The 12,408-nt window shown below is 31.6% G+C and overlaps 1 protein-coding gene across 1 annotated transcript; it reads left to right on the top strand.

The window, feature by feature from the left end:
- The first annotated feature begins 4,528 nt into the window (after positions 1-4,528).
- Positions 4,529-11,869, top strand: LOC120085741 (probable alkaline/neutral invertase D). Its single transcript, XM_039041916.1, has 5 exons — positions 4,529-4,869; positions 5,708-6,101; positions 6,592-7,023; positions 8,514-9,072; positions 11,223-11,869. The coding sequence occupies exons 2-5, from the start codon at positions 5,724-5,726 to the stop codon at positions 11,516-11,518; spliced, it is 1,665 nt and encodes a 554-aa protein (XP_038897844.1). The 5' UTR covers positions 4,529-4,869; positions 5,708-5,723; the 3' UTR covers positions 11,519-11,869.
- The last annotated feature ends 539 nt before the right edge of the window (positions 11,870-12,408 follow it).

The following is a 12,408-nucleotide window of genomic DNA, read 5'->3' as shown; positions in this document are numbered from 1 at the left end:
CTTTAAAATGAGGCGACGATTCGACATGCAGGTTCTTGAGATAGTAAGTGCATGCGAGTGATAGGATTCGACTGAGGTAACAGGATGTCGAGGATTGAAGATTCGACCTATGTAAGTCGAGTCTTGAATCATCGACTTGCTTTTCAATTTTTTTAGGTCGAGATTTCAACCCTCGACTTACTTTAGGTTGATTTCAACCCTCGATTTAACTTTTTATTTTTATCCTCAAACCTTCTCAAAAAGTTGTCACAATACTACAAATCTCTAATTACTTTTAAAAATACCATATTTCACTGTTTTTTCAATTGCAATATTTAAATAAAACGTCCTTTCTCAACCCTACAGGTATATTAAAATAATATATTGGATAAGATTTGTCAGATTTATTCACTTAATTAAACATTTTGTTATTGCAAGTCGCTAGGATATGAAAGCTTGAAAAGACACCCAATATTTTAATTTCAAGAATATAAATTATGGCTATGGAGATTAACTCATATTTTCATGTGTATTACTATCATAAAAAAAAAGAAAAAGAAAATCATGTGTATCACTATTAGAGTATAATTTATTTTTGTTGTTTTCTTATTTTAAAATATATAATATAATTATAACTCATTGCATTTTGAAAAAAACATTTTCAGGATTATAATGTTTTTTTCCCTTGATTTATAAAGCACGTTATTAACAATTATTTAAATCTTAAGTATTTTCTAATTACCAATTGATTAAAGTTAATATATTAAGTTTGGACATTTTTTAATTAAATAAAAAAATTATTTTAAATGATAAAACTATTGAAAATATTTACAAATAATAACAAAATATTACTGTCTATATGCAATAGACTACAATAGACTATTATTTGGATCTATCATGACATAGATAGACTAGACTATTGAGGTCTATCGCAAATAAATAGTAAAATTTTGTTATATTTATAAATATTTTTGTTCATTTTACTATATTTGAAAAAAGTTCTAAATAAAATTATAAGTGATAGATTTTGTTTTTTTGGAAATTTAATATTTTATTTTGTGTAATAAATTCAAAGTTTTTGACAAAATAAAAGGTTGAATAATAGATTTTTTTTTTCAAGAAAAAGAAGGATATTATCTCCAAAAAAACAATATTTAATATAAAGACATTAAAGTCACGAATAAATAAATAAATATAACGAGATGCTTATTATATATTTTTAATACATTAAAATTTTTAGTTATAGTTTTAAATCACATGTCAGATTTTTTAAAACATCGTTGTGTCAATGTCATTGACATTTTATCTATTCTTTAAACGTTAAAAGTAATTGGGATACCTTTGCAAAATAATAATAATAATAATTATTATTATTATTATTATTATTATTATTATTATTGATATATACATTTCACAGCTTTATAGAAGATGTGATTTTATGTTGAACCTTCGAATTTGAGAAAGAGTAAATATAAATTAAGAAAATGATGCAATTTTATGTTGTTAATATATATTTTATGTCAGTTACTTTATGTTTATGTTGACTTCCAAATTTTATCTTAATTATACATATATTTTTCAATTTTTAATAAAAAAGTGAATAAAAGAATTTAAAGTTTTATTTAATAATTTTTTTTCAATTTTTTAAAAAATATAGGATGTTTGCTCATGATAGATTAATTTGTTTTTTAGCAACTCGTAGTAGATTAATTACTTTTAGTTTATTTTCTATTTCGCAATAAAATCTAAATAAATTTAAATCATTACCATAAAAGTGAATATATCAAGATTTCCATCAACATTTTCATAAATTAAACCTTCAACATTGGTAATAAAAGTACTAATCAGTAACAATATTTTGCTAAATATAGCTTGGTTCAATTGTTAATTTAATTCTTGGGTTCTAAATTTGGTATTTTTTTTATTTTGTAAGTTTTAGTTTGTTTTTTTTTTAACAATAAAAGGGAGAAAAGTTTCAATTTGGTTAATACTCATATATCATAATTAATCAATTTTTGTGTATAACTTTGTTTCATATAACGTTTTTACTCACATGTGCCAAATTTGACAAATGGGATATGTATTTATAACTAGAAACAAATTAGAAGAGTAGAGAAGTTATAGAAATAAAATTATTTTTTTTTTTGGTAATAATAGCATCAAAATAAAAGCAAACCAAATTAAAAAATAATAATTATTATAAATAAAAAAAAAAAAAAAAAAAAAACCAACCACCAGATTGATGATTTAACCATATTTTCCTCCAAGAGACCCTAGGTTTCAATCTCCACCTCACTCCTATGATGTAATCTTTTATTTTCTTGAATATTAAAAATAAATACTAATAATAAAAAAAAGACTTGCCAGTCTACTTATGTAATGAACTTTATTTTTTTTAAAAAAAAAAAACGAAAAAATTCAAAATACTTTTTGTGTTTAAACTTTTATAAAATTATGATTTAGTTCAAATTTATTCGGTAAGAATTTATTCTCAATATATTTTCAAAATATGACTTTTTTTCAAAAACACATGGATGAATTATTTTGATATTTTTCTTTCAACAAATATTCACCTAGGTGATTGTATCACATATGTGCTGTTTATTATTATAAAGGTATATGTTGATGATTTAAATATAATTTAAACTCTTGAAGAGTTTTCAAAGGCAATCAATTATCTTAAAAAAGAATTCGAGATAAAAGATCTCAAGAAAAGAAGAATTATTAAAAATTCATAGCATTCTCTTAGGGATGATGTTGTTGCAATTGGTCGAGCTTCATGATTTTTTATGAATAACTCGTTATCTTGTTCGGCCACAAGAAGACATAAAATTAGCTGAGAATATTGTTTAAAACTTTTATATCGAGATTGTTGCTGTTATAACAACTTAATCTTTAATATCATGTTTGGTAACCATTTGATTTTTTAAAATTATGCCTATAAAAACACTTTCTACCTCTAAATTTATTGCTTTGCTATTTACTTTCTATTAATGTTTTCGAAAATCAAACTAAAATTTGAAAATAAAAAAAGTAGTTTTTTAAAAACTTGTTTTTGATTTTAGAATTTGACTAAAAATTCAATGCAACAATTAAAAAAAAAATAATTATTCATTGGGGCCTAAATTATTACAAAATTTAAAATCTCGAAAAAAAAATTACAAAAAACTAAAATTAAAAAATTGAGGCTCTGTATGGTAATAATTATTTAGGCAATGTTTGGTAACAATTTTGTTTTTTTTTTTTTTTTAAAAAAAATCAAACTTATAAACACTATTTTTACTTCTAAATTTCTTCTTATTTTATCTACTTTTTACTAGTGGTTTAAAAAACCAAACCAAAATTTGAAAACTAAAAAAAAGAACTTTAAAAAACTTAATTTTGTTTTTGAAATTTGACTAAGAATTCAACCATTGTACTTAGATATGCATATCATTGGAAGAAACAAGGAGAAAATAAGCTTAAGTATTAAAAAAGAAAAATTAATCCAATTTTATGATTTGGGGGCAAAATATTAGGAAGAGGATTAATTAAAAAAAAAAAAAAAAAAAATACCAAATAATTACTAAACAGAGCCTAGATGGTTACTTCCATGAAAGTCCATATTGATGGTATTGACATTCAACATGTGGAAGCAATAAGATCTTAAGCACTCTAATTCCATCAATTTTAGCAAAGAAACATGCAAGTTCATATAAAGAGAATAGAGTTTCAGAGGTATATCTTTGAAGAACCCTTTAATCCTTCAGTTCCAGCTTGAATCTTCATACTAAAAGTTCGTAGACAACCACTTGATCTTCCGTACTATTTCTTAGACTCTTAGATTGGATGGTGGGATCCAAAATTAGAAGAATTCTAAGGGAAAAACTAGAGAATTTTCTGGTTTGGTGTCTAAGTGTTAAAGAACTCCTTCACTCAAAATCTCAGCAATTTAATCAAAATTGCATGTGAAACTCAGCTGAAAGCTTGTGGTTTTTTTTTATCAACTCAATAATGCAATATAATAGCTATAGATCTTAATTTATTGAATTTAGTTTTTAAATTACAATTTACATATTCAATAACAGTTTTATTGAATAAACTTCAATAACTTCTTTATTACAAATAAAGTAATTTTAATTTTATAAACTGCGAGATTTAAGACATACAACTCAACATATATATCATTTTCTTTTATCGGGATGGACAGATTTCGAAGGATGTTAACATAATAACGAAAATAACCCTAAAAAGATTAGATAGAATATCGAAGATAGGTTCATGTGGAAAAATTTATCCACAAAATAGAAACAATAAAAAATAAAGAAAAAATAAAAAAATAAAAAATGCCCTCACCTACCCGCAATCTTCTTGATTTAGTCAAAAATCACGCTCTTGATTTCTCCTATAAATGAGCTCCCCTTCCCTCCCCCATCGCCTTTCTTTGTACAATAAAAAATCACTATCCGCACCCACCCCACATTTTCCTTAAGAAAATAATAATAATAATAAAGGAATATTAATTTAGGCCCCGTTTTATTAAATATTTAATTCTGCAACGACAAAATTGTCAGACGTTGGCCAGAAAACTACGTCGTTTTGTCCACGTCAGACACAGGTCACCGGCAGTTCCCGGTGGCGCTAAACTCTCTCTCCTTACGTTTGGAACTCCGATGTGTTAGTTTGGAATTGGATTAGAGAGAGAAATACGGACTGGGACGGTCCCCTTCCCGCTTCCTCAGCTATAAATACCAGCTGTTGACAGCGTCTTTTCTTTTTCCCCCTTTTCCTCCTTTTTTTCTCCCTCCCCTTCACTCTCCCCAAACTTTCTTCCTTCTCCGGCCACCATTTTCCGCCCAACCGCCGCTGCTCCTTCTCCTTGCTTCGCCTTCCTCATTTCTGCTCTCTCAGGTATACTCTCTTTCTCTGTCTCTTTATGTTTATCTTTTTTGTTGTGGTTTGTTGTGTCTGATCCTTCGTTGAGCTTCAGATCTGATGATTTGGACGCTGTTGAATGGATGTCTATCTCTGTTTGTTTGTTCTACCTCCTGGATTTTGGCTCTCATCTTCTGATGTTTGTTCTTTTTTAATTCTTTCTGGAAATTGTTTTTCTAGCTTATTCTTTCCGGTTTTGAGTCCGCGTTTTTCCTGATCGTGTTCTTGATCTGCTATCGTTTTTGTGTTTTCGCTCTGCTCTCTCCAGGATCTTTTCTGGTTTGGTCTTTGATTTATTTGTGATTTCTTATTTTGCTAGTTGATTAGTTAATAATTTCTGTGGCGATGGAGTGTGTGTATATATTTGTACGTACTAAAATGCTTTTTCTTTCGGCCAGTTTTACATTTTCGTCTTGCTGAAAGGATTAGAAAGGAGTTTGATGATATGCTGTATGTCTTGTAATATAATAGAGAATTTTAGTTTTTGCAAATCAACTTGCTAGTAATTAATGAGCGTTTCTATATCTGTCTACATTCCTTCGATGCTTGGCGACATGATACGTTTTTTTATTTCCTTCTTTTAGTCATGGGTTTTCTTTCCGTTTTTCTTTTTAGTGTTAAACGTTCGTGTATTTTTGCCCGTGTAGCATAGAAGGCCGGTTTTCCAATCAACTTTACGTTTCTGTTTTGAATTGGAAAAATTGAGGGTTGTCCTTTGGTTCTTTTAAATATTATTATTGTGCTCTGGAAACGCTTGTGGTTTAATGAATGACTAACCGTTTCTCTCTGATGTAACTTTCTGTTCATAACGCAGACAGAGGAAAAAGGAAATGGATGGGCTGGGACTTCGAAATGTGAGCTCTCATTGCTCGATCTCTGAGATGGATGATTATGATCTTTCTCGACTTCTTGATAAGCCTAAGCTCAATATTGAGAGGCAAAGATCATTTGATGAGAGGTCCCTCAGTGAGCTGTCCATCAGCCTTGCTAGGGGAGGCTTGGACAACTTTGAGAGCTCCTATTCACCTGGTGGAAGGTCAGGTTTCGATACCCCAGCTTCATCTACCAGAAACTCGTTTGAGCCCCACCCAATGATTGCTGAAGCATGGGAGGCTTTGCGGAGATCCTTGGTGTATTTTCGTGGCCAACCAGTTGGAACCATTGCAGCATACGACCATGCCTCGGAGGAAGTTTTGAATTATGATCAGGTTGATACCTTTGCAACCAATAAAAAACCCGATAATGATTTTGATGTTCCATTTGGTACATGTTAGATGCCCCAATCATGTGAATCTGGAGACTGCAGTGTTGTAGAATAATTATGAATAGCTAATATATTAGGTGGAAGATATTATTATCTTCTGTTGAGAAAGTTCAAATTAAAAGTCAGAGAACTTATCAGGTAAGTTGTGGGCTAGAAAATGCATCGAGAACTTTAACTCAAAAAGTTTGATTTTCTTCTATATTTACAATTTATGGAAAGAATAGTCATAGACAACCATATAAGTTAGTTAAATCATAAAACTGGAGCCCCTTGCACCATTTCTTACCACAATTTGTTATGTAATTGATAAGAACTAATTGTATACTTGCAGTTGTTTCTGTAAAAAAAAAAAAAAATAATAATAATAATCGTATACTAGTAATGACTTTAACACAAGTCTGAATTATATATCGCTTGTATTGCTTTTCTCTCAGGTTTTTGTTCGGGATTTTGTACCAAGTGCTTTGGCTTTTCTGATGAACGGGGAACCTGAAATAGTTAAGAACTTCCTGTTAAAGACTCTGCAGCTTCAGGGATGGGAAAAAAGAATAGACAGATTCAAGCTTGGGGAAGGTGCAATGCCAGCTAGCTTTAAGGTTCTTCATGATCCTGTTAGAAAAACAGATACCATCGCTGCTGATTTTGGAGAGAGTGCGATAGGAAGAGTTGCTCCTGTTGACTCTGGATTCTGGTGGATCATTCTTCTCCGTGCATATACAAAGTCAACAGGTGATCTATCTCTGGCTGAAACACCAGAGTGTCAGAAGGGAATGAGACTTATTTTAACTTTATGTCTTTCGGAGGGGTTTGATACATTCCCAACTCTACTTTGTGCTGATGGATGCTCCATGATTGATCGAAGAATGGTAAAATTCTTTTTATCTTTTGCTCGTTATGAAGTTACTCTTAGCTATTTTTCATTTCATATTACATAATTATCATTTGATAATACTTTTAATTAAAATTTATTATGTGATTTCTCTGTATGTAACAACTGAAATTTTCTAAAAAGAATGAAGTTTTTATAAGTTAATGACATCAGTTGATTTTTAATAGGGTAATCCATACAAAAAAGGAAAAAGGAAAAAAAAAGGTTACAGAATGAGGAGGCAGTCACAACAATGTCCTTAAATTTTTTATTCTAGAGCTTGTTATATTTCTCTCTAGGACGTCTTTTAATGATCTAACTGTTGACTTCTTGGACTTGGTTTTTATTTGCATGAAATTATTTGTGTGATGCAAACAAATGATTTTATTGTGTTGTGTTACTGCCGTGGGATGTGCTTTGATGGCTTATATTGCATGGCTTCTGACATCGTAAAGTATTAACGTTTTTAATGCCTAATGAACACAAGTGGTCCTGCATAAGTATTTATCAGAACACTATGTCTTTTACTGAAGCATGTATATTCGAAGAGCTAACTTCTTCAGCTGTTATTTTCCCTTCAGTGGACTGTAATGTGATGATGCCTACCATTAAAACAATTAATAAGGGTTTAAACTGTGATTTCATCCTTCTTCCTTCAACTTTATTTCCTTGTCTAACTGGAAAGGCAGAAAAGAGATCTTGCTGCACGGTCAATTTAAAATTGTGTTGATTGCCTCAGTCTTTAAAATCGGGGGATTAATTTAATCAGCTGTCCTGAATTTATCTATTTGCAAACCATTATTTTTAGTCCAGCATAAGCTATAATTAACATCTTTAGTAGTTCAGTCATGTAGACAACTTTTTCTACCCAGAAGTGCGTTTTTGCTGCCTTTGTATAATTTTTGGGAATCAGATTTTGTACTTCATTAGTGCAGTTTGGTATAATTCATAATCTTAGGTAATCCTATATGCGTTGATATGTTTTGTTTTAAAAATTCAATAGCATTATGCATTTTTTTTGTTTTGGATAAGTAACAATATTTTAATAATTTGGTGTCTACTCACAAAAGTTGTCTTCTTTTTTTAATTAATTAATTTATTTTTGTTGGGATAATTTAGCCATAGATGATACTTTGACTAATTGGAGGGCTTTCTTCTTGTTACTACTTTGGCCTTGGCGTTGGTCTTCTGCTTCTTTTGCATATTTCTTTGATATTTGAAATGTCGTGTTTCTAATGAAAAATGTTCTGATACTCATAAAACAAAGTATGGAAGGATAAGACATCCACCTCATCAACTAGACAAATGTTGGTCCACGAATATCAATCTTCTTGGAACCTTCTGTGATTTTATTTCAGATGTTAAAAGCAATAGATAACCTTATCATTGACTGCTTTGCAGCTATGGTGTTTAAATTTAAAGAACACAAGCTGTTTCTGGGAAATATTTACCTTACCTATGTATTTTAACTTTATATTTTTTCCCCAGGGTATATATGGTTATCCTATAGAAATTCAAGCCCTTTTCTTCATGGCCTTGAGATGTGCTCTGGCTATGCTGAAACATGATGCTGAAGGAAAAGAGTGCATAGAGCGTATTGTGAAGCGTTTGCATGCCTTAAGTTATCACATGAGGAGTTATTTCTGGCTTGATTTCCAGCAACTAAACGACATCTACCGTTATAAAACTGAAGAGTATTCACATACAGCTGTAAATAAGTTCAATGTCATCCCAGATTCAATCCCAGAATGGGTGTTTGATTTCATGCCCACACGTGGCGGATACTTTGTTGGTAACGTTAGTCCTGCACGAATGGACTTTAGATGGTTTGCTTTAGGTAATTGTGTTGCAATTCTATCATCTCTTGCCACCCCTGAGCAATCAATGGCTATTATGGATCTTATTGAATCACGCTGGGAAGAGCTGGTTGGAGAAATGCCTTTGAAAATATCATATCCTGCCATAGAAAGCCATGAGTGGCGAATTATTACTGGTTGTGATCCGAAGAATACAAGGTGGAGCTACCATAATGGTGGATCTTGGCCAGGTTTGTTCATTCACTCATTTCTCTCTTCAAGTTATAAAAAAGCTCATCTTGTTTCTTATAATTAATCCGTAAGAGTTTCTAATAATAGCTTTAGGTATAATTAAAATAAACTGTGCCAGACATTGTTGGCTTGGAATTAGCACGGGCATCAGTGCCTTTCATGCACTTTGATTTGCCAATCATCAATTTTATTGACCTCAAGAAGACAGTGTTAGAAACTGTCTTTTTCTTCCCCTTAATGATTTCTTGAAGCGTTAAGCTTATCCACTACTAGATTATAGCTTCTAGCCTAGAGGTCTGAGGTGGAATCTAAATGATAAAACAGAAAAAGTATTAGACAAGTACTTTTTGAAAAATTTCCACAATGATAATTGCAAACTGGTGAATTTCTGGGGGCTATATATAACTTTCATCTATAAAGAATCTAAATCACTTTTTTGTAATTATAAAGTCCGGTTTTAAGAAGGATGCAGCTAGGTGCCTCCTAAGACAAGGGAAACTTGCTAAGACAAGCATTTAGGTTTGTTCTTCTGGGCCTTTTGAGGCATGAAGCATGTGCTCACGATGATAGTTATCTTTTGAAAATCCTAGGGTAACAGGAAAGGAAAAAAAGAAAAGAAAAGATAAAGAGAAGGAGTAAAAGAAAAAGAATGAGGTGAATTGCCTAATCTTTTTTTCCTTTAATCTTTCAGCTCCGTCTAAAGTAGCTCTCTTAGTTTGGACCTATTTGGAACGACTTTTCGAGTTTTTAGAAAAAGATTTTTAAGTATCATTCCAAACAGGCCCTTTCTCGTTCTTCTATCTCTTGGTTTCTCTCTCTCTCTGCCTCCCCAAATCAACTTTTTTGTTCTTTACTCTCAGAGTTTTCTCTCCCCTTTCTATTTCTCTCAGAACTAAACCTGTGTTTTCATGAACTTAAATGGTAACTACGAGAAATAGCTATGGATGAGTTTCACTATGGCAAACTTTTTTTTAATCTTATATTTTTTATTCATTTTACACAAATGTCAAATTTTCTAGACCCCTGCTAGACGTGATGATTCCATAAAACATTAACAAGATTTATTGCAAGAACTTTAGTGTTATGAATCAAGGTAAGCATAACATTGATAAGATTTATTGGATGAATGTTAGTGTTATGAATGGCTTTCTCCAATCTTCATGTTTATCATGCTGATAATGAAAAATCTAGTCCCCAAAACTATCACTTTAGACCCCACATCAAGATAATAATGAGTATTCCTTGTGAAGTTAAGGTACCAGTCGTGATCAATTTTCCAGCATTATTTGCTTTTCGTTTAGTAATAGTCTTTTGCTGCGTTGATATTGAAGGTCTTACATCTTTCTTGTGAACCGATAAAACCATCCTTATTCTTTTAGTTATTTTGCCGTCACAGTTATCTGGTAAACCGAGAACTTTGCTGGTTCCTGGTTGTATAATAACATTACTTAGTGAACGTGAACCATCCAAGGGTTACCCTAACCTTAATGGATGCCCAGACTATCATCAATGAGGGAGAAAGAGGCGTTGTCCCTGTGCTGGAAATTCCAAAATACTTGATTAATGGATGCCCATAACGAAAAGTTAAATCCAACCAACTTCCGTAGCTCATCACTAGTTCTCTCAACCCCTCTTAAAATCCTGTTGTTCCTTTCCAACGTCGTTGGAGTATCAAGTATGATTATCAATTTCTTTTCAATCACAATTTCATTGATGGTATGAAATTATAAAATGGCAACAAGTGTTGTGAGAGATTACGAAAGGGCAACACCAGAATTTTTCCTAAATTTTCTTGTTGGAAAAGATCCTTGATATTTGCTGCATATTCAAACTTAAGATTGGAGGGCAGCAAGTATCCATAATTTTCTGTGGACACCTGATTTTATGTGGAAATTGGGAAGGAAAATAGTGGTTAGAATTTTCAAAGCATCTGAAGATGGCTTGGCATCTTATTCTAGTTCTAGCATAAAATTATACATATGGATATTTTCATTACTCAATGCAGGCGATTCATGAGACAGAAAGTCAGGATCATCATTTACCGATACTGCATTGCGTATTGCAGTAAAAGATCGTGGAGTTTGGTTGTTAATCTCATCTTTTGGCTTGTTTTTTCATGCTAACATCTTTCTCCTTGCTTTGGATGCAGTGCTACTATGGCTGCTAACAGCCGCCTGCATTAAAACTGGACGACCACAGATTGCTAGAAGAGCCATCGAGCTAGCCGAGAGTCGTTTGCTGAAGGATAGTTGGCCCGAATACTATGATGGAAAGTTAGGAAGATACATTGGAAAACAAGCAAGGAAATACCAGACATGGTCGATAGCTGGATACTTGGTTGCAAAGATGATGTTGGAAGATCCATCACACTTGGGGATGATTTCACTTGAAGAGGACAAGCAAATGAAGCCACTGATCAAGAGATCATCATCATGGACCTGCTGAAAACAGAGAGGCCAAAAGAAACAAAGAGGTACCGTAGTCGAAACCGGGCTTTTTTTCGTTTTCCATTGTAACACTATTCTTTTTACATTTTGGCTGTGTACAATAGAAACTCATCAATCTGCAGAGACTTTTTGGCTTTTTTTGGGTCTTGAAAAAAAGGTACATTGTGTCTCGAGTTTTTGGCACAAAGTTCTGCAAAATTCCTTTTGTTGAGATTTCCTCAGCCGCTCAATGAAATGAATGAATGGCTGATTGGCTAAGGGCGAGACACTTTTCGTTTTTAATATATGAACTTTTTGAAATTTTACTGCCCATTCTGAACTTCATTAATAAATGGCCATTCTTGTCATATCTTCTTTCTGGCAGTTTATCTATTTATTTTTTCCTATTCGAAATGAGGCTGGAATCCTTTAACCTCGAGATTGTTAATACAAACTATGTTCATTTTGACACTTGTTATAGGGTTAGAAATACTTATTATAATATTGAGTTGAATAGTTGTGAATTAGGTGTTGGGGGTATTTGTTTTTCGTGTTCAATGCTTAAATATGATGTTTATTTACCCTCGTTTGAAATTATACCTAAATTACGATGCTTAAATAATATAGCAAACTTATTTGAAATTATACCTAAATTTTAAGATGGAAAAGAAAAGGTCATTATGTTAAAGTGAAGTTAGCTAAACGATAATTGACATGACATTTCTTGGTTGGACCCATTTCTACAATTTTTGTAAAATTCATGTCTGGTTGTTTCTAAGACAAACAATATGCGTGGGTTTTGATAAAAAAAAATGAAAAACCATTTTAACTATTATCATTTATGTAAATGTAATAATGTAATTTCTAAAAAATGGTGTAATAATGTAATCTGAGTTGGCGAATTCTGTG

This window comes from Benincasa hispida, chromosome 9 (genome assembly GCF_009727055.1).
Source record: "Benincasa hispida cultivar B227 chromosome 9, ASM972705v1, whole genome shotgun sequence".
Lineage (NCBI taxonomy): Eukaryota > Viridiplantae > Streptophyta > Magnoliopsida > Cucurbitales > Cucurbitaceae > Benincasa > Benincasa hispida.
This window is presented reverse-complemented; position numbering and strand designations above follow the sequence as displayed.